This window comes from Myotis yumanensis, unplaced genomic scaffold (assembly GCF_028538775.1).
Source record: "Myotis yumanensis isolate MYYU_CA2020_CCGP unplaced genomic scaffold, mMyoYum1.0.hap1 SCAF_16, whole genome shotgun sequence".
NCBI classification, from domain to species: Eukaryota; Metazoa; Chordata; class Mammalia; order Chiroptera; family Vespertilionidae; genus Myotis; species Myotis yumanensis.
The window spans coordinates 30,291,818-30,312,650 of NW_027223767.1; the positions used below are offsets into that span (position 1 = coordinate 30,291,818).

Sequence of the window (20,833 nt, forward strand, 5' to 3'; positions counted from 1 at the left end):
AGGTGTTAGGGAGAGAAAAATTATGCTCTGATTCTAGTTAGCAATCAATAAATGAATGGAACGTAGGAAGTGAAAGCTGAGGATGGTTTGCACATAATTTGTTTTGTCCTCCATATAATGAAATGCATGTGATTTGTGGATGCACTTATGATAATATCAGTCAGAACTCATAAGTTTACTGACTTCTTGAAAATCATCCCATCTGGAATGCATGTGAATGAGCACCCTTATATTTACACCCTCATTTGTTCTTAGAGCTGTCTGTCCCTCTCCCCTCCCTTCTAAGACTCCAAAGGAATGAAACAATTCTTTAAAATGATGGAAATTTCAACACTGAAACATTTGTTGCTGAAACAGATCTGCTTTTGTTCTCCCAGAAACATGGTGGTGGCTTTGAAGGAGCTATCTATTCGGGGTGACTTTCGAACTACAGTTGAATACCTGATCAAATTGTTGGAGACGGAAAGCTTTCAGTTGAATAGAATTGACACTGGCTGGCTGGACAGACTGATAGCAGAAAAAGTACAGGTGTGTATTTCTCCATTTGCACAAACAGCTTCTAGGATTGGGTTTTTATAGACTTGTGGTGTGATCAGTCTATGTCACTAGATAAAATTTATCTGATTCTAATGTAAATGGTTCTTGGAAAAAACCTAGGAGTCAGTGTAATTAACACTGTAAGAGTTCTTGTGCCGTGTTACACCGTCATTTTACATGTTCTAATATTACTTTCTGGGGTATATTTGAAGAGAGGCACATAGGGATTGAGATCCTTTCTCTTTCCTCATTTGATGTTAAGTCTGGCTTAGAGTTACCAACTCTTAAATCTGTTTAACAGATGCTGATGAGAGGGGCCTCATGTGAAGCAACAGTTACTTCTTATTCCTGAATTTCAGGGCTCTTCTAAATTACCCAAGATTTTTGTTAAAATCATTACATTCAATTAAGTTTTCTAAATGTCCAAATTTTGGTTACATATCATTTTTCTTTGAGATTATCAGTAGCCAAAACTCTGTTCCTTTTTGAGTTTATTTCTGACAAAGGCTTGTTTTTGAGCAGCTCTTTGATTGGTTCAGTAGAAATCTTAGAGTGAAGGGAGAGTTGTTTCTCATCTCTATTCAAATGAGGCCTCTATTCAGATTCTAAAGTAAATGTGTTTGTAGCTCAAAAAATCATTTGGCAATAAGGACTCCATCCATTCTCAATGCTGGCTGTAACTTCACAGGAAATTTGAGCCCTATTTAAATTGAGGGGCCATGGTGCCAAGTGACTGTGCTTTTTATTATGTGCCCTGTTTTTCTTCCTTTCAGGCAGAGCGACCTGACACCATGTTGGGAGTTGTGTGTGGGGCTCTCCATGTGGCTGATGTGAGCCTGCGGAATAGCGTCTCTAACTTCCTTCACTCGTTAGAAAGGTAGGCTGTGTTTCTCCTTGGCTGTGCGAGTTAATCAGTGGACCTGAAGTACAGGACTGAAGTTCAAAGACCCATTTATTCTTTTCCCTGTTTATGGCAGCTTGTGAGTGCCACCTGTTATTCACTGACAGTGGGGACAGGAAAAGGGATGTACGGATTATGACAAATTATTGTGGGACTCTACAGCGGATTCTAGAAATTAGCTTATCCTGCAGTTAGAACAGATTGCTTTTAAAAAACCAGAACCCTGTTAAAATAAACGTTCTGTCCAGTACAAGCATCAAATCTCTCTATACCCTAATGATGAAAATCTGCATGTTCTCTCTAGCATTGAGCCTTCAGATTTCACAGTTATCCAAGTCTTATGATAAATATATTTCACTTTGTTACTCTGATGCACTAAAACCTTCAGCAGCTCACATTACCCTTATGTTCAAATCTAAATCCCTCATTGTGACTTTTAACTCCCTGTATACTTTGGCCTCTTTTTACCAGTCCAGTCTTAGTAATTTCTGTTTCTGAATGTGCAGTCTCTACCTAGTTAAGTGGTTTCCCTGCCAGTGTACACATGTGTTTTACATAATCTCTTCTATAATCTCCCCTGCCTTTTAATGTTATTTTCATTTATTCTTAAAACTTGTATTTTGAAATAATTTTGAACTTCTATAAGAGTTGCATGAATAGTCCAAACAACTACTATATTCTTTGCCCAGATTCACCAATTATTAACAGCTTGCCTTACTTGCTCTACCACTTCTTCTCTTTATTATTATCAGAAGTCTTTCTTGATAATGTTTCCTGCTTGACAATGTACTTCCTTTTCCCTTCCACCCAGCCATGCACTACTGTTTTTTCTTTAAGACCCCAAATAAAACTCAGTTGATAGGAGTAGATTAGGGGTGTTCATTTTGGAGCCTTTTTCTTTTTTTAAGTTTTATTTATTTTTAAGAACAGGTAATACATTCACATGAGTCAAAATTCAAAAGGCACTAAAGGCATATAGTGAAAATTCTTATCTCTGTTCCCTGTCCACCAGTTTCCTTCTCTGTAGTCAACCCGTTACCAGTTTCTTCTGTAACCTTTCAAATATTGTAAATTTATATAAACACTAGAGGCCCGGTGCACAAATTCATGCACCAGTGGAGTCCCTTGGCCTGGTCTGCGGGATCAGGCCAAAACCAGCTCTCCAACATCCCCCGAGGGGTCTTGGATTAGGAGAGGGCACAGGTCAGGCTGAGGGACCCCACCGGTACACGATCGGGGCCGGGGAGGGACACAGGAGGTTGGCCAGCTGAGGAGGGACCGTGGGAGGGCTCCAGGGCGTGTCTGGCCTGTCTCGCTCAGTCCCGATTGGCTGGACCCCAGCAGCAAGCTAACCTACCAGTTGGAGAGTCTGCCCCCTGGTGGTCAGTGCATGTCATAGTGAGCGGTTGAGCATATTAATGGCTTTTATTACCTATAATAATAAAAGCCTAATATGCTAATTAGACTGGACGGCCGAACAACCTTCCGGATGTCCTTCTGGACGACCTTCCAGATGAAGCTGGGCTGCGAGGGCCGAGCCCCTTGCGCGACTTTCATGCATCAGGCCTCTAGTATAAGATATGCATGTAATAGTTGTTTCTTCCCATCCCCTATTTTTTTAGAATATATTTTTATTGATTTCAGAGAGGAAGGAAGAGGTAGAGAGAGATAGAAACATCAATGATGAAAGAGAATCATCGATCGGCTGCCTCCTGCATGCCCCCTAATGGGGATGGAGCCCGAAACCTGGGCATGAGCCCTTGACTGGAATCGAACCTGGGACCCTTCAGTCCACAGGCTGACACTCCATCCATGGAGCCAAACCAGCTGGGGCCTCACCCCCTATTTTTTAAAAGCACAAATTATAGCTTGCTTTTCATTTTTTCACTTGCTTTTTTCATTGTTAAAAATATTTCATAAAAGGCTTCATCTTTATTTTTTAATGACTGCATAATATCCCATTATTATATGGCTTTTTCATAATTTATATATTAGTCCCTTGCTAATGGTCGTTTAGGTTTTTTTCCAGTCTTGATATTCCAGGAAATGCTATAATCAATAACCTTCGAGATGCCCTTATACACTTTCAGAACTTTCTAGAAGTAAATGTATCTCACATTGTTGTTCTTTCAGGGGTCAAGTCCTTCCTGCTCATACACTTCTGAACACTGTAGATGTTGAACTTATCTATGAGGGAATCAAGTATGTACTTAAGGTATGTTGAAACCCACTGAAGCGTACACTTATTTTTTGTCTCTCTTTGTTAGCTTATTTCCTGTAGGTCCAGAGATAGGGGGGAAAGTTTAGTTTACTGCAAAGCTGAGTGTTATGAAATTAGTCATTATTTGTGTCAAAGGCCAGAAGCAACATTTCTGAAAATGTTTTAGTTGTTCCTCAACTTCACATATGGATCGAAGAGATAAAGGAGACAGAGAACAACCAGGGAAGCATCTAAGGTCACCCTGTTTGCTTGGAGCAGGGCTGAGCCATACCCACAGACACTGATGCTAAGAGCACTAGTGCTAGGAATGTCCTTCCTCATTGATAGATTTTTTAAATCTCTATTTTTGAGATACTGAGTTTTATCTGGGACTCCACCTGGAAGGGATATTGACTTGTCCTTTCTGGTTCTCATTCCCTAGGTGACTCGACAGTCCCCTAACTCATATGTGGTGATCATGAACGGCTCATGTGTAGAAGTAGACGTGCATCGGCTGAGTGACGGGGGACTGCTCTTGTCCTATGATGGCAGCAGTTACACCACGTACATGAAGGAAGAAGTGGATAGGTGAGTGGCTGTTTGAGATCTATATGTTGGTCATTGTATCAACCTTTCCTCTCAGATAGTCACTAGCTCTTGTGATTTTTCAAGATCTTTCTTTGGTATTCTATTTTAATAAAAAATATAGTACATGCACTTAACAAAAAATTTTAAGAGTACAAAAATGTGTTTACAATGAAAAACATTGTCTTTACCACTTCAATGTGAGTAGATATGAAAAATAAGTTCTCTTTATAAGGAGCTACTGTTAACAGTTTAAGTATTGAAGTTTTACATGCATCTACAAGTTACATATATGTACTTTTTTTCTTTTAAATGCATTCATAAATAAAAATAATCTTTAGATACTGTTTTGCACCTTATTTTTTCCTTAACATATATTGTAGACCAGCGGTTGCCAACCTTTTGGACTTCATGAACCACCAGTGGTCCGGGGACCACCGGTTGGCAACCACTGTTGTAGACTGTTCAACACCAATCAGTGTTGTTGTGACAGTTAAATGAATTAACATATGTAAAGTGCTAAGAACTTTGGGGCATAATAAGGGTTTAAGAAATGTTAGCTGCCAAAACCGGTTTGGCTCAGTGGATAGAGCGTCAGCCTGCGGACTGGGGGGTCCCGGGTTCGATTCCGGTCAGGGGCATGTACCTGGGTTGCGGGCACATCCCCGGTGGGGGATGTGCAGGAGGCAGCTGATTGATGTTTCTAGCTCTCTATCTCTCTCCCTTCCCCTCTGTAGAAAATCAATAAAATATATTAAAAAAAAAAAAGAAATGTTAGCTGTTACATCTTTATCATCTTTGTGGGTTTTTGTCTTTTTTTAAATAGAGATGCCTGCTCTTTTTAATGGTTGTTATAGTATTCTATTATATAGATGTATCATAGTTGATTTAATCTAACCCTTATTGAAGGAAATTTTGCTTATTTGGCATTATAAACAAAGATGAAATGAGTATCCTGTGTGCATGTGTTTGTACAGAATAAAGTTATTAGTTTGTATTTTTTTTTAAGAATGACATTATTCTACCATTCCCTATGGTAGAATTATTCCTTAGGTGCTTTATTGGCTTACATACCCTACTTATCTCCTAGATATCGCATCACGATTGGCAATAAAACCTGTGTGTTTGAGAAAGAGAATGACCCTTCAGTGATGCGTTCACCTTCTGCTGGGAAGTTAATCCAGTACATTGTGGAGGATGGAGGCCATGTGTTTTCTGGCCAGTGCTATGCTGAGATTGAGGTTGGAGGGGTGACAGGGCTTTTGTTTCATGGGAGGGAAGGTAGGAATGGGGTTGTCTGGGATAGACTAGGATTGAAGAGTAACCGAAAGTAAATAGAAAATAGACAGGAAAGAGCATCAGTAAGTTTAATTGGGGCTAAGAATCTTAAGATTTTAACAATAAATGCAAAGCTCACAGGTTGTGTTGTTTTTGTTTTTTTTTTGACAGATGAGGAATTGCTAGCTCTAAAAATAGATACTAAGCTGCAACAGCACTAATTGAGTGTTAGGTGTTGTGCTATGTGCTGATTATACAGGAAAAATATGATAGGTAGAGGGGGGCCACTAAACAGACAAGTAATGAAATATGAATCTGATAGAGCCAAGCACAGAGTGCTGAGGGCCACCTAACTCAAGTTACTGTGGGGCTGGGTGGATGTAGGTGGCTATTAAGGGAAGACTTCTGAGAGAAGGGACTTTGATTTTAGTTTTGAGAGATAGATAATAATGGACCAGGTGGAGAAGGGCAGGGAAGAATGTTGAAAGGGGAAGGAACAGCCATGTACAAAGGCACTGAAGCAAGAGGGTATGGTATATTTAGGGAACTGCAAGTACATATTGGTATTGCTTAAGAATGGATTAAGTTTTAATGGGAATGACAAGCAAAGATGCTAAATAAGTAAACAATTTGAGATCATGGAGGACCTTATAAAACATACTAAGAAGCTTAGACTATCATGGAAGGATTTTACATAGAAAAGTGATAGGGCAAGATTTGGGCTCTTAGTGTCCTTGTTGAAGGTGCATAGCAGGTAGGGAAATCTTTTGGGAGGTTTTTGAAGTACTCTAGGCCAGAAATGATGAGGGTGTAAACCAAATAGCTAGCATGAGAAAAAGATTTCTGAGAGAGGTTTGGACGATGTATTTGGCTGGGCTTCATAATTGTAGATAAGGGAGAAAAAAGAGTAAAGAATGACTCTTAGATTTTAGCTTGGGTATCTCATGTATGCAGAGTGAGCATTTAGATCTGAGAGTACGAGGAGACTAAATTGTTCATCACTTCTAAGTACAAAACAACTAAAAATAGAAATTATGAAAAAATGGATTTAAACAGTTAAAAATAGGAAATTCCAGTAGCTGTTATTAATCCTTAAAGCTAGGTCCTGAGAGATTTTCTAATGGCCTTTCTTGGTAATCTCTTGGAGATTTTGATAGATTTCCATTTTTCTGGATTGAGTAAGATATAGTCCAACTTAGATGATGAGGGGAAAAGTGACCTCCTTAAATCATTCATCTGTGTAAAGAGAGATTAAATTCTAATTTTATTTATTTTTCATTGTAGGTGATGAAGATGGTAATGACCTTAACAGCTATAGAGTCTGGCTGTATTCATTATGTCAAGCGGCCTGGAGCAGCTCTTGACCCTGGCTGTGTAATAGCCAAAATGCAGTTGGATAACCCCAGCAAGGTCCAGCAGGCAAGTAGGAAGGGACTTTTAATATTGCTTTCTAGCCCGGCTGGTGTGGCTCAGAGGTTGAGCGGCGACCTATGAATCAGGAGGTCAAGGTTCGATTCCTGGTCAGGGCATATGCCTGGGTGTGGGCTCGATCCCCAGCAGAGGGCGTACAGGAGGCAGCCGATCAATGTTGATGCATCGAGGTTTCTATCTCTCCCTCTGCCTTCCTCTCTCTCTAAAATCAATAAAAACATATTTTAAAAATACTGCTTTCTAAGAGCTAATTACATATGACGGGTAATTTGGAGGGGCAAATGATTTTTATGGTTGGTTTGCCAATTTTTCTTAAGCTTTTCCCCCTGATCGTATGCCTTATTTTTGTGTTTATAGTATTATGAATTTAGAGTTTGCAGGAGTTATTATGATAATAAGATTCTATGAATTTTTTTTTATGATGCTTCCTCCATTGACTTCTTTCCTTATAGTTGCAAATGGTGAAGGGATGTCTTGATTTTTGAATGATGATTCTAAGTTGCAGTGGTATGTTTGCACCCTGCATAGAAGGTAGGGGATGACTTGATTTCTCATTGGGTTGACAGGCTGAGCTTCACACCGGCAGTCTGCCACAGATCCAGAGCACAGCACTCAGAGGCGAGAAGCTCCATCGAGTGTTCCACTATGTCCTGGACAATCTGGTCAACGTGATGAATGGATACTGCCTTCCAGATCCTTTCTTTAGCAGCAGGGTATGAATCACTTCTCTTTGGGAAGGGATGTACAAATAAGGTAAGGTACCTGTTCTCCAAGATAGTTTAAAAGTTCCAAAAGAATGTTTTTTTAGATGGACCTCTTTCCCCTTTAGTTTAGGGAGTTGAAGTCTTTAAATCCTTGCTTCTTATCCATTTTATTGACTTCACATATGATTGGGCAGTGTTAGAAGCTTTTATTGCAATTTTGAAATAAGTACTATATGATAGTGAATTCAGATATATATCATTTTATTGTGTTAATTTGTCTGGATCCTATTTTATTATTTCCTTCTTCTTAGGTAAAAGACTGGGTAGAGCGGTTGATGAAGACCCTCAGAGATCCCTCCTTACCTCTCCTAGAATTGCAAGATATCATGACCAGTGTCTCTGGCCGCATCCCCCCCAACGTGGAGAAGTCTATCAAGAAGGAAATGGCTCAGTATGCTAGCAACATCACATCAGTCCTCTGTCAGTTTCCCAGCCAGCAGGTATTTATAGAGCAACAGTATCATTTTCTAATGGCCACCATTTCTTAACTCTCTGGATGTTGTGCTGTTAAAGTTTTAAGCATTATGTCCTTCAAAAAACTGCCACACAATACAAGCCCAGTAATTAAAGTACTGTATGTGACATGTAAAGTATCTGTGGTTATGAGGGACATATACCCAAATCAGAGATATCTTTATGAATTTAAAGTGAGGGATATTCACAGTTTTATTATCAAAGACTTCTTTAACACCTCAGCAGCATGTGTACCCTTAAAGCAAATTTGCATGTAGGGAGTAAAGCTAGGCAAGCGGGTAGTAAAGTTTTGACCTTGACCCTTGATATATCTTGATTGTCATGGTCTCTGGTAGGTTTTTTGATGTACTCATTAACTCATTTGGGAAAGGGTGAAAAGAAATAAAAGTTGTTTGCTTATTTAACATAAGCCCCTAATCTATGCCCAGTAACTTTCAGCTGCTCCCTACATATAAAAGATAGAAATTATCATGTTATAATTAAGATTCTTAGTGGTGATATTATATAGGTTAATGCTTTGGGTCTCTTCATTGGGTTGGGTTTCATTTTTTTCTCTTTCTTACACGTTAGATTGCCAACATCCTAGATAGCCATGCAGCTACACTGAACCGGAAATCTGAACGGGAAGTCTTCTTCATGAACACTCAGAGCATTGTCCAACTGGTACAGAGGTAGTTACATGTAACTCCACATTCCCGGACCTATCCATCCTTATACCTTCCTTTCTTCTAAGTAGTCACAAAAAGATTTACTTCAGGTTTGACTTAGATAAATTAGAAAGCACTTATATTTTAGAAAATATCTTTTATCTTCTAAATATCTTAGAATTGTGAGCTAACTGTTACACCCAATATTTGTGATAACTTCTTCCTATTCTACTTCCTTCTGTCAGTTATTAAGGCACAGAAATGTCATTTTATTTTTCCTTGCAATTTTGATAAAACCCCTAATTTTTCTTCTGGCACAAGGTCTAAATGTAACATTTCTTCTTAACTTATAGAACCAACTATTGGACTAAAGGAAGATACTCGTAGATTTTTCAGATATCTCTTAGCCATTTCACGGGTGTGGTAATCATTTCTACTTAGCAGTGGGAACTGAACCCCAAAGTAGGTAGGGATGTCAAGTAGTTTTTTTTTTTTTATTCACCATTTCTTTCTCTCTTTTTTAAATATATATAAAAATCTTGTCTGTAGCCAGATTTCTTTTAGGCTTGAGATTTGAATTAATCCGGTTAGCTGATTTTAGGCTGGCCCCTGTCCTGTCCTATATTCAGAGGGGAAGCATGTTCAGTGGAAACTCTACAAAGTAAATCTGGGCTCCGGGTTTATTATTTAATAGTCTGTTATTAATACTGTTAGCCCATCAGGTTTTTCAGTGGAGACTTGTTCTATATGCCTAGGTACCGAAGTGGCATCCGAGGCCACATGAAGGCTGTGGTGATGGATCTGCTGAGGCAGTATCTGCGAGTAGAGACACAGTTCCAGAACGGTAAGCCTCTTCCTGAAGACACTGTATCTGAGAAAGTTTCCCTGTAGGACGGTGCAGCAGCCCAGCCAGTTCATCCTGTCGCTAACACTTGTCATTAATAACACTTCCTCCTTTCACCACTCCCTTAAAAATTAAGCCTCTCTAACCCACCACTGCCAAAGAAAGAACAACAAAACACAGCTTGATGAGATTGTGAATCCATGTGCTTCTAGGAAAGGACTGAGATAATTTTTCTAGTAGAGATTAGCATTCCCTGTTGATGTGTTCTTGACCTTGTATAGAATTGGTTGAATCATGACCAGGCTGAAATTGAGAAACCCTATCTGAAGAGCTTGCCTCTCAGCAGCTAATCCATGGATTGAACCACAGGCATCTGAAAAAGGTTCAGATTTTCCACTCCTTTTCCGTGTACCATTTAGGTGGAATTTATCCCTGGCTTTCTCTGAAGAGCTTCACTAAATGATGTATAAAGTCTCTAAATGTGAAACACCCTAGCTAAGATTGTAAAGCTACATACTGCTGATACTGCTTCCTGCCACAAGATGGCAGTGAAATACCGTATACTTTGAAATATTACATAACATTTTATTTTTTTTGCTCCCTTTGTATTCTTTAAAGCAGGGGTGGGGAATCTTTTTTCTGCCAAAGGCCATTTGGATATTTATAACATTATTCACTTAATATAATTCATTTAATATAAATTTATGTTGCTATGAAAAAAGCACCTAGATTTATTGAATTTCTAGTTTTGCCTGTGGTTGCCTTGGCTGGCCAGACCAAATGATTTCACGGGCCTTATACAGCCTGCAGGCTGAACATTCCCCACCCCTGCTTTAAAGGATGGCTCAGTCACTCATAACCAGTAAAAATCCTCAAGTAAATATTAACACACTGAATCTAGCAATGTATAAAATAATACTTCACAACCAAGTAGGTTTTATACCACTAATGTAAGCTCGATTAATATTAAAAAATATTAATATTAACTTTAAAAGAGGAAGAAACATGATAATCATCTCCAGATATGGGGAAGAAAGCATTTGACAAAATTTAATATCCATTCATGAAAACTTTTGGCAAATGAAGAATGAAATGGAACTTTATTAGTTATTTAAAGATTCTCCAACAAAAATCTATAGGATACATAATGGTGAAATATTGAAAGCATTTTTAAGATTATGAACAATACAAGGACACCTGCTATCATTACTCCTATTCAGCATCATACGGAATGTCCTAGCTAGTGCAGTAAGACAAGAAAAAGGATGAAAGGTATGAGGACCGAAAAGGAGTAAGGAAATAAGTCTGCCACTGTTAGATATGGTATGATATCTACCTGGAAAGCCTCAAGAATCCACATATTATTATAATTATTTGAAGTTTAAAAGGTTGCTACATACAAAAGGCAATATACAAAATTCAAATGTATTTCTTTTTAGAACAGTTGTTTAGAAAAGCAATATACCATTTAAAATAACAACCCAAAATAAATACTAAGGAATAAATCCAAGAAAATAAATGTACAAGTATCTTTTGGAGAAAATCATAACTAGTTAATAATAAAGAAAATCTAAATAAATAATCATAATCTTAGATAGGAATATACACTTGCAAAATAATCTCTCTGAATTCATTTGTAGATTTATTAACATTGTAATACAAATTTTAGTAGGGTATTTGAAATGATAATAGTGTAGGGACAGATTAGTAGACCAATGAAACATAATAGCTCAGAAATAGATCCACACGTATATGTAATACTTTCAACATTAAATATTTAATTTTAAAAAATGGTTTGTCAATACTTAATAGAGTTGAACTTTTGTATACTCTTCAACTAGCAGTTTCACTCTTAGGTAATATACTATAGAGAGTCTAACACGTGTTTATTGGGAGACATATACAGGATTGTTTGTGGCAGCATTGTTCATGATAGTAAGAAAGACAGGAAACACTTTAAATATACACAAGTAGAATAAATAATTGAAATCTAGTACAGTGTATTCCTACAATGGATTACTGTACAGCAGTGAGAATCGATGAACAAAGGTACACATGTGAACAAAAGGACGAATCTCAAAAATGTAATGTTAAGGGAAAGAAACCAGTTACTGAGGGATCCATACACAATGATTGCATTGTTACCAATTTGAAAAGCAGGGAAAATGAAACTATGTGTACATCTGTGATAAATGTAAAGAAAAGTTAAAGAGTGATTAACATGAAATTCAGCTTAGTAACTGTTTCAGAGGGGGAGTACATAGGACCCTTCAAATGTACTAAAAATGTTCTATTTAAGATAGATGTTTATTCCTCTGTGTGTGTATTTCACAATAAAAAAGTTTTAAAAAAGAGAACACTTGATATCATTGCTTGCTTTCTGCTTAGTGTCTCTGCTGCCTTTTCCCTGGGTAAATATCCTTTTTACTTCTCTTGGTTTAAACAGCTTCCATTTTGTTCCAAATGGGTCTTTTATGAAATTGGCAGCTCTTTTAAATATTGTAGTCCACTGTTTTTCAAATATATTTAGTTTCATGTTGAAAAAAATCTTACATCCATCTTTAATATTTAAAATAGATGAAAGCAGAGTTGCCCTGGTTTAGTGTCCTTAGTATTCTGGGAATCAATCCAAGGTAATGCATTTTGAATACCACTATTTTGGTTTGTAACTTAACATGGAATCTGAACTGAGGCAATAATCATTTAGTATTTTCATGATTTCGTAAAATTCTCACCCTTGAGATTACTCAAACTCTAATTCTCCTATATTTGGAAATTTAATTCTGAGGTAAGCTGTTTCCCAAAGAAGTGATTATTACTTATATCCCATGGTGGATATCACTACAGTATATCTGAAGCTTATGCTTCTGTTGCAAAACAGCTTTCCTGGCTAGAACTAACCTGTCCCTGGTGGCCTTGTGAAAGGCCAGTGAAAATATACATAATTGCTCTCCCTGCAGACCTTTTGACTCAACGCAAGGTTCTCCTTGATCTGTGCCTTCGTTTGGATTAGGACCTCCTAGGCATTTGTTAGTAGTTTCATGGACTTACAAGGGAAAATGTTGACTCCAGAGGTTGCAGCCATCCTCCTTGTGGTTGTTGAGAAGTTTGCATTGTTTTATTTTTAGCTAAAACTGTTCCTTCCAGTTAGGGTGAAACACTTTCAGTGAGTCAGACATGGAACCAGAATATTAACTTGGAGTAGGCTCTAAAGATCATCGGGTTTAATGGTATTGACATTTCTTTTTAAGCAGCAGAACCCTCTCTTGTAAGGAAATCATTCCAGGAAGTTATGAGAGAGTTTCGAGTAAGGGTGGGGAGTTGGATTTGTCCGCAACCCCTTAGTCTCTTCTGTACACCCTCCTCCACCTCTCAATTCTTTTTAATGAAAATCAGGCTCAGAGAGGTAGAGTGATTTTTCCAGGAGCACAGAGGATATTGGGATCCGAGCGAGGCTTTTGAGCTCAGATCTTATACTGGATTGCCTAACTCCTAGTCCACTGTTCCTTTGACTAAACCAGACTGCCAATTCTGTCCAAACTCCTCCAAGAAAATTCTCAAGATATTTCTTCTCATAGCTTATCAGATGAAGTAGAGACATTAAAAAACAAATAGCATGTAACCGTGAACATTCATACATGGGTGAGAACCAATTCTTTTTGCTGCTTGCAGGTCACTATGACAAATGTGTCTTCGCTCTTCGAGAGGAGAATAAGAGTGACATGAACACTGTACTGAACTATATCTTTTCTCATGCTCAAGTCACCAAGAAGAATCTTCTGGTCACAATGCTTATTGTGAGTACAATTTTTCAGAACCTATAAGGATGGTTAATAATATGAAAAAAAGTATTTCTCCTTCTGGTGGCTGTGGTCAGAGGAAAAGCTCCTGTCTTTTATAATTGTAAGATGAGTGGGGCTCAGGTTGTGGATTAACAATTTCTCACATCTGTCTTTGTCCTTGACCTGAAGGAACCTGCTCCACTCAGGAAAGAATTGTTCTGGCTGTTATGCATATAATCATGTGCAGGGACTCAGATCTCTTGATTCTACTTAGAGATGACCTGTGCTTCTTCATTCCTGTTGTTACTCATGACAGTTGCTTTGAAATTTAGTCTTATCCAGCCAGTGTACTTTTTCATTATAACTCTGGTTTGTTCCATGAATATCAGCAATGGTTCTCATGTCCAAAACGTAAAAGCAAAAAATAACTGTTAGAAATCAAGTGCTGCCCTTTCCCTACCAAAGAAAGATATTTAAATGTATTCTGCATTTTTTTTGGTCCCTTTCTGTTTTATTCACATGGAAATCTAAGCTCAGTGTTGTTTGGGGAGTAGATACATGATTTTGTCCCCATAACCTAGTAATATGAAAGTTAGTAGAAAGTGGGAATGAGCAGTGAGACTAGTCGATGTGGATAGGACTAACATACATTTGACTAGTGGATGGAATTTTTGTGGTCTTAAGGATTTTTAAAGATGATTTGTAAGTCCTTCGCTCTTAGATTTTTCTGTTAATTCTAGGAATCAGAGAACAATAGGACTGTTCTTAGAGTCCCCCACCTCATGAACAATTGCCTTGCTCCTTCATGTGTGTCTTTTTTGGGGGACTAGAGTATGTTTGGCTTCTAGAGTTTCCTTTCTTGTCCCTTTATGGAATTGGCATTTTTGATACCTTAATTCCATCATTCCTTCTTGGAGGAAAAAAAGCTATAAATTTTCACTGCTTTTTTTATTTCGTATATCAGAATGAAGGGAAACTAACTCACAACAGCACCACTCATTCAGTTATCTGCCTAGCTGGTTAACTGGAGAGGATATAACATTTTTTTAGAATACCCACTTTTAAAAGTATCTAATTGTAGGGAGAGTTCATTACCTTTACTACTCTAGAATGGCTAGATGGTGGGGAAACCAGGATATGCATTGGAAAGGAAAAAATATATCAGCACTATGTAGCATTTCAGTTTCCCCAAGTGACAGGTTTTGACAAAGAAGTGATACTATCTATGGCAACTTGACTGATTTTTTTTTTTTTCTCAAAAGAGGGAAGAAATCTCTGACTAGTTAGACTTTTAAAAAAAAATTTAATACAAAGATTGCTAATTCTCATTTGGATAAAGCCAGGACTTTCTGATAGAAAAGGGTAATGATAAGGGAGTGGAAGAATCTGTCTGTTTGACCCTAAAATGGGGTGGAATTTGCCTTCTTAGGAAGCTAATTATGGTGAGTTTTCATTTTATTATGATTACCTTTTTAAGGACTTAACAGTTTTCTGCACTAAAAATAGACCAAAGCCCAGAATCCTTGGAGCAGCAGAAGAGTAATGATCGTCTAAGACTGTCGCTGGGTTTCTTAAATTCTAATTTGTAAGATATAGGGGCTCGGCTCGCTCCTTTTGCGGAGTGATTGTAAGTAACGCTTGCCTTAAGAATCTCATTATTGGAACACGGAGCCATATTTCCTCTGAGAATTCTGGAGTAGCTTTGAGCCGGGGCTGTTCATTTCTCAAGTAATCACGCTGGTGTGATGGAGAGAGAAAATGGCAGCTGTTCGGAGCTCAGGCCTTCAATTTTCTTCAGAGTCCAGTCACTCAAGTGTGTAATTACACGGGGGTGCAGCCGAGGCGTTGGGCCCTGTCAGAGAACTGGTTTGAGGCTTTGCTTTCTGCTTTTGCCAGTCGGACAGGCAGAAGCCAATGGGACTCTGACTTGCTGCTGTTCTTTTTCTCCCCACCTTGTCATCCTGATTACTTCTTACCTGCATGGATAGTACCCAAACTTTCCAACAGGCTGAGCACTTTGTTAGTGTTTGGGTTTGCAGGAATAAGATGGGGAGGAGAGGAACAAGAGGAGGAGGAGAAGGGGGAGGAGGAGGTTGAAGATGTGAACCAGAAAGATGGATTTGTCCTTTTCTTTGTTTTGGCATTTCACATTTTTCTTTTAAAAAGAAAACAAAACTCGATAAACATAGGAGGATCTGTAGGCTTTCATATCGTTAACTTGAAAATACCAGCTGTTTTCACCTCATTTTGAGATTTGGAAATCAAGACGTTAATTGATATGATTGAGCTGAGGGTCTGCTAGCAGTGATGTAAGGATCAGGGATGAAAGCTCAAAATGTGCTTCTTTCTGCTCTGATATTAATGACATGGGCTTCCTCTCTCCTTCTGTGGCAATGGTCAGGTCCCCCACCCCACGTCTGCATTAATGGTGGTAGCTGGTCAAAGCCATTTTAGTTGTTTGGATTCCTCTTTCTGTAGGTCTGTCTTTTACAGGTATCACCTGGACCTGGCAGCACTTGAATCCCCTAGTTTGTATTCTCAGCTGGTTTCACTTTCTTTGCTTACTTTAGCTTCCTGATTGATGGTTTTGTGCCCGGCATTCCAATCCCTGCTTTCTAGAAGTAGGAGTGTTGATGGTGTGCTTTGCTGAGCTAGATGATAATTTCTGGGGGTTTTGAATCTAGAGTGAAGTCTAGAAATCCGGGCTTCTGTGAATCAGTGTTACGGAACACGGGCTGCTTCAAGGAAGCCTTCATCCCTTCCAGGTATTCGCATAACTTGCCTAGTGATAACATGCCTCAAGGACTTACAAAGCAGATTTCTTCTAATCTTTCACCCTATTAGAATAGCAAAATATCAAGTAAAATGCAAAAGTTCTGTCAAGTTTTCTCCATTTTGAGAAATTTTATGCCACAGTAGAAAAAGTCTGGAAGACAAACAGTAAGTTTATTATTTTGAAAGCTCTTCTTATTTATTTAATTTCCTAGGAAACAGCTTAGGACATTGTTTATGCTAACTAAGAGATATTTAGGCGGCTCTTCAGCCAACTTAAGCAATTTTGTACCAGTAAAATGTATCAACACCCTCATAGCTGTCTAGATAGCCAAGTAGTACATAGCAACTTCTTGAGTAGTTATCCCTTCACTACTTATATATCTTATTTCTGATATGGTCCACATGAACATGATATAAACCAGGGGTGGGCAAACTTTTTGACTCGAGGGCCACAATGGGTTCTTAAACTGGACCGGAGGGCCGGAACAAAAGCATGGATGGAGTGTTTGTGTGAACTAATATAAATTCAAAGTAAACATCATTACATAAAAGGGTACGGTCTTTTTTTTTTTTTTAGTTTTATTCATTTCAAACGGGCCGGATCCGGCCTGCGGGCCGTAGTTTGCCCACGGCTGATATAAACCATACTTCCTTGTGAGTAATGCCATGCCTGTGAGCCTGTTTGGTTTAGACAGGGATCATTGAAAATGCTGATCAGTGCCTTTTCTCCCTCGTCTTTACATGACTGCAAATAATTTTGTCCAATGTGTGGTAAAGAAAAATGTTTTTCTCAGCGAACCTGGTTTCCTGAATAAGCTGTGGCTGGTAGAACCTACCAGACCATTTCTGGTATTGGGATTAGTGGCTCACCCAGCTAAATGTAGTTAATGTCTTGAGCTCATTACATACTAGGTCCCATTCTTTTCATTTTGGATTGCCTTCAAATCTTAGGATGCTAAGATCAAGTTGGATTACCTTCTGCTCTTCTGGCAGTCAGCTGTATAACTTGGCTACGGTTTTTAAAAAAATATATATTTTATTGATTTTTTACAGAGAAGAAGGGAGAGGGATAGAGAGTTAGAAACATCGATGAGAGAGAAACATCGATCAGCTGCCTCCTGCACGCCCCCTACTGGGGATGTGCCTGCAACCAAGGTACATGCCCTTGACCGGAATTGAACCTGGGACCCTTGAGTCCGCAGGCCGACGCTCTATCCACTGAGCCAAACCAGTTCGGCTTGGCTACGGTTTTGATACTTAAGCATGTATGTTATATTCCCCATCATTTAGCCACCATCAGGGTTAAGAATAAAAACAAGAAATACTGTGTAGTACCAATACTAACCATTACTGAATAATAATTTTCACTTGGGTCTGCAAACGTATGCAAGCGTCCTGTCATCCCAAAAGTGGCAGGTAGGCTTATTAAATGAACTGCTTTATAATGAGAAAACATCTGTTGACATAGTTACCATTTCATGTCATTGTTGCAAAATGTTCACCAGGATTAGATGGTGATGTTGGGCTGTCCAGTTGCCCGAAGGAAGTCTGCCTTTTAGGCAAGAGGACCCTAAACTTGTTTTTGGATGTTTGTATCTTGGGATGGGTAGTTCTGATGAACAGAAAGGTTTTATCTGGTGGTTTTTGTTTGTTTTTTTAAGAACATTTACACTGTGTCTAGGTCAAGGATGAGATAGGGTTGCGAAGATTACTCTACACATAAGTTTCTATTGTCAATCTTTGTCTAAGTCAGCCGTGGGCAAACTACGGCCCACGGGCCGGATCCGGCCCATTTGAAATGAATAAAACTAAAAAAAAAAAGACTGTACCCTTTTATGTAATGATGTTTACTTTGAATTTATATTAGTTCACACAGACACTCCATCCATGCTTTTGTTCCGGCCCTCCGGTCCAGTTTAAGAACCCATTGTGGCCCTCGAGTCAAAAAGTTTGCCCACGCCTGGTCTAAGTACTAATGATGACAATGGAGAAAATAATATTTGAATGGAAAATTTCCAAGTCAGGATAAACTAATGGAAATAGTGGTTTATGCCTACTGTGGAATAAACATCCCAGAAAGGTCTGGTTTCTGTACTTCATCACAGAGCTCAGGAAGACTGTCATACATTTTCTAATCTTAACATATTTTCTAATCTATATTTTCTAACCTCCATAGTTCACTTTTCTTACAGATACTGTTTCTTTCTACCCCCTTTCGCACTCCCTTTCTCTCCTAGAAGAAAGATGGAATTTAAAAAGTTTTTTTTTAAAGTTGCTTTGTGTGTTTTGCTTTTTAACTTGGGACAGGATCTGCAGTTAAGCAAGACAGTAACTTTATTTTTACTTACTTATTTTAGTTTAATCTCAAAATGTAAACCTAGATTTTCCTTTAAGGAAATGGTTGGGTAGGTGGCTAGTGTTCTCATTTGTTATGTTGGCTTTTGTTGTTATTGTTGAGACTTCAGCCTGGCTATTTGCAGAGTAGCATTACCCAGGACATCTCTTAGGTTTTTAAATATTTCAGTGGGTCAGTGTGATGATTGAAGTAAGGACCTTGGAAAGGAATATGTTTTCTCTATTAGGAACAATGAGTAAAGAGGGATTTATGGAGGAAAATCTTATCTAGGTTTCCTTACCCACTGTTATCTATCTGTTCTTTTCCTTCTGTCTTTTTATGGTCTTTTCTTGGTTATTTTATATACAGGGTGGGGCAAAAGTAGGTTCTAAAACACAATTTATTGTATTTTTTTAATTCTTGTATTACTTTACATAGGAACAGCTGTAAACCTACTTTTGCCCCACTCTATTCCTGTGAAATTCTATTTTGCTTGTTAGCTCTCAATAAATGATGAGGTGCATTTTCTCCCTCCTCTTTGCGTTTATGCCTTAGGATAGGTGGGATAGGTCCTCTGGTCTGTGACTGACTACATGCTCAGCCAAACCCTGGATTTATAGTCACTTAGCAGCTTGTCTTCTTCCCCCTCATATGAGTGAATTCCTGCGTTAAATAGGTGAAAACAACATGCACTTCCTTAATTATTAATCACATCATGTGTTTTATAACTCTGGACAGTTGGAGCAGAGCTCTGGTTGGTGGATTGGGGAACCAGAAAGTATTCCTGCTTTGAAATGTTTGAGAAGCCTTCTTTCCAGAACAGTGATGTTGAGCACTTCAAAACTGTGATGTGGAAAGTAGTAGGGGTTGTAGAAAAAGTATTGTAGGAAATTCACATCAGCTCCAAAGGCCAAAAGTCCCAAGCTTTTATTTATACAGCTGGGGTCATGGAATATAAAGACTCTCCCTGAGATGGGAAAGGTCTAAGTATGAATGGAGATTCTTCAAGAAAATGGCTGGTCATCAAGGTAAGGAGGAGATTAAAAAGCAGCAACAGGAAGCCTTTTAGGATCTGGTCATCTTTCATATCCTATTGATAGTAAGGGGAGAATAAAAATTCACTAAATATAAAGGCAATTATTTCAAATTCCAAGTAGAGGAAACTATACCTGAACGTGTATATTTTATGTGGTTTGATATTAAGAACTACTACTACAAATAGCTCTGTAACTTTCAAAAAGACCTTTATAAAACCTGCACCTGCAGTTTTCAGCTTAGATGAAAATTACATGGATGAATTTAGGGAATAAACTGACATTCCACTGGAGAAGAAAATTTTTCTCAAAATATGTTATTTTTCTTAACAATGTTTAATTCTTAGGAGAGAAAGGACCCCGTGCTGAATAAACCATGGATTGTATTATAGGAGCTGCTTTTTTTCTTCTAATCCATCTAAGGATTCACCATGTTTATATATTGTAGAATGATTCTTTTTTTTTTAAATCTTTATTATTCAGATTATTACAGTTCCTCTTTTTCCCCCCCATAGCTCCCCTCCACCCGGTTCCCACCCCACCCTCTGCCCTTACCCCCCCACTGTCCTCATCCATAGGTGTACGATTTTTGTCCAGTCTCTTCCCGCACCCCATACCCCTTTCCCCTCGAGAATTGTCATTCTTCTCCCTTTCTATGCCCCTGATTCTTTTATATTCACCAGTTTATTCTGTTCATCAGATTTTTTATTCACTTGATTTTTAGATTCACTTGTTGATAGATATGTATTTGTTGTTCATAATTTTTATCTTTACTTTTTTCTTCTTCCTCCTCTTCTTAAAGAATACCTTTCAGCATTTCATATAATACTGGTTTGGTGGTGATGAACTCCTTTAGCTTTTTCTTATCTGTGAAGCTCTTTATCTGACCTTCAATTCTGAATGATAGCTTTGCTGGGTAAAGTAATCTTGGTTGTAGGTTCTTGCTATTCATCACTTAGAATATTTCTTGCCACTCCCTTCTGACCTACATAGTTTGTGTTGAGAAATCAGCTGACAATCTTATGGATACTCCCTTGTAGGTAACTGTTTTTCTCTTGCTGCTTTTAAGATTCTCTCTTTGTCTTTTGCTCTTGGCATTTTAATTATGATGTGTCTTGGTGTGGTCCTCTTTGGATTCCTTTTGTTTGGTGGTCTTTGCGCTTCCTGTATAGCAAGAGGATAAATGATTTTTGGGTACAAAATTGTCAGAATATGAGATGGTGTTTTTATTTAGTGTGTGTTTATA

The 20,833-nt window shown here is 38.3% G+C and overlaps 1 protein-coding gene across 3 annotated transcripts in view; it reads left to right on the top strand.

Annotated features, from left to right (window-relative positions):
* Positions 1–20,833, top strand: part of ACACA (acetyl-CoA carboxylase alpha) — a 259,649-nt gene that overhangs the window by 107,667 nt on the left and 131,149 nt on the right. For 2 of the 3 annotated variants that reach the window (XM_070393704.1, XM_070393705.1), the window contains exons 15-25: positions 378–528; positions 1,311–1,414; positions 3,572–3,653; positions 4,081–4,226; positions 5,314–5,464; positions 6,786–6,920; positions 7,499–7,645; positions 7,948–8,136; positions 8,741–8,841; positions 9,573–9,661; positions 13,334–13,458. In XM_070393704.1, coding sequence (XP_070249805.1) covers positions 378–528; positions 1,311–1,414; positions 3,572–3,653; positions 4,081–4,226; positions 5,314–5,464; positions 6,786–6,920; positions 7,499–7,645; positions 7,948–8,136; positions 8,741–8,841; positions 9,573–9,661; positions 13,334–13,458 — 1,420 coding nt within the window. Of the gene's footprint in view, positions 1–377; positions 529–1,310; positions 1,415–3,571; positions 3,654–4,080; positions 4,227–5,313; positions 5,465–6,785; positions 6,921–7,498; positions 7,646–7,947; positions 8,137–8,740; positions 8,842–9,572; positions 9,662–13,333; positions 13,459–20,833 lie in introns of those variants that run through there. The other variant, XM_070393706.1, reaches the window with a different exon arrangement.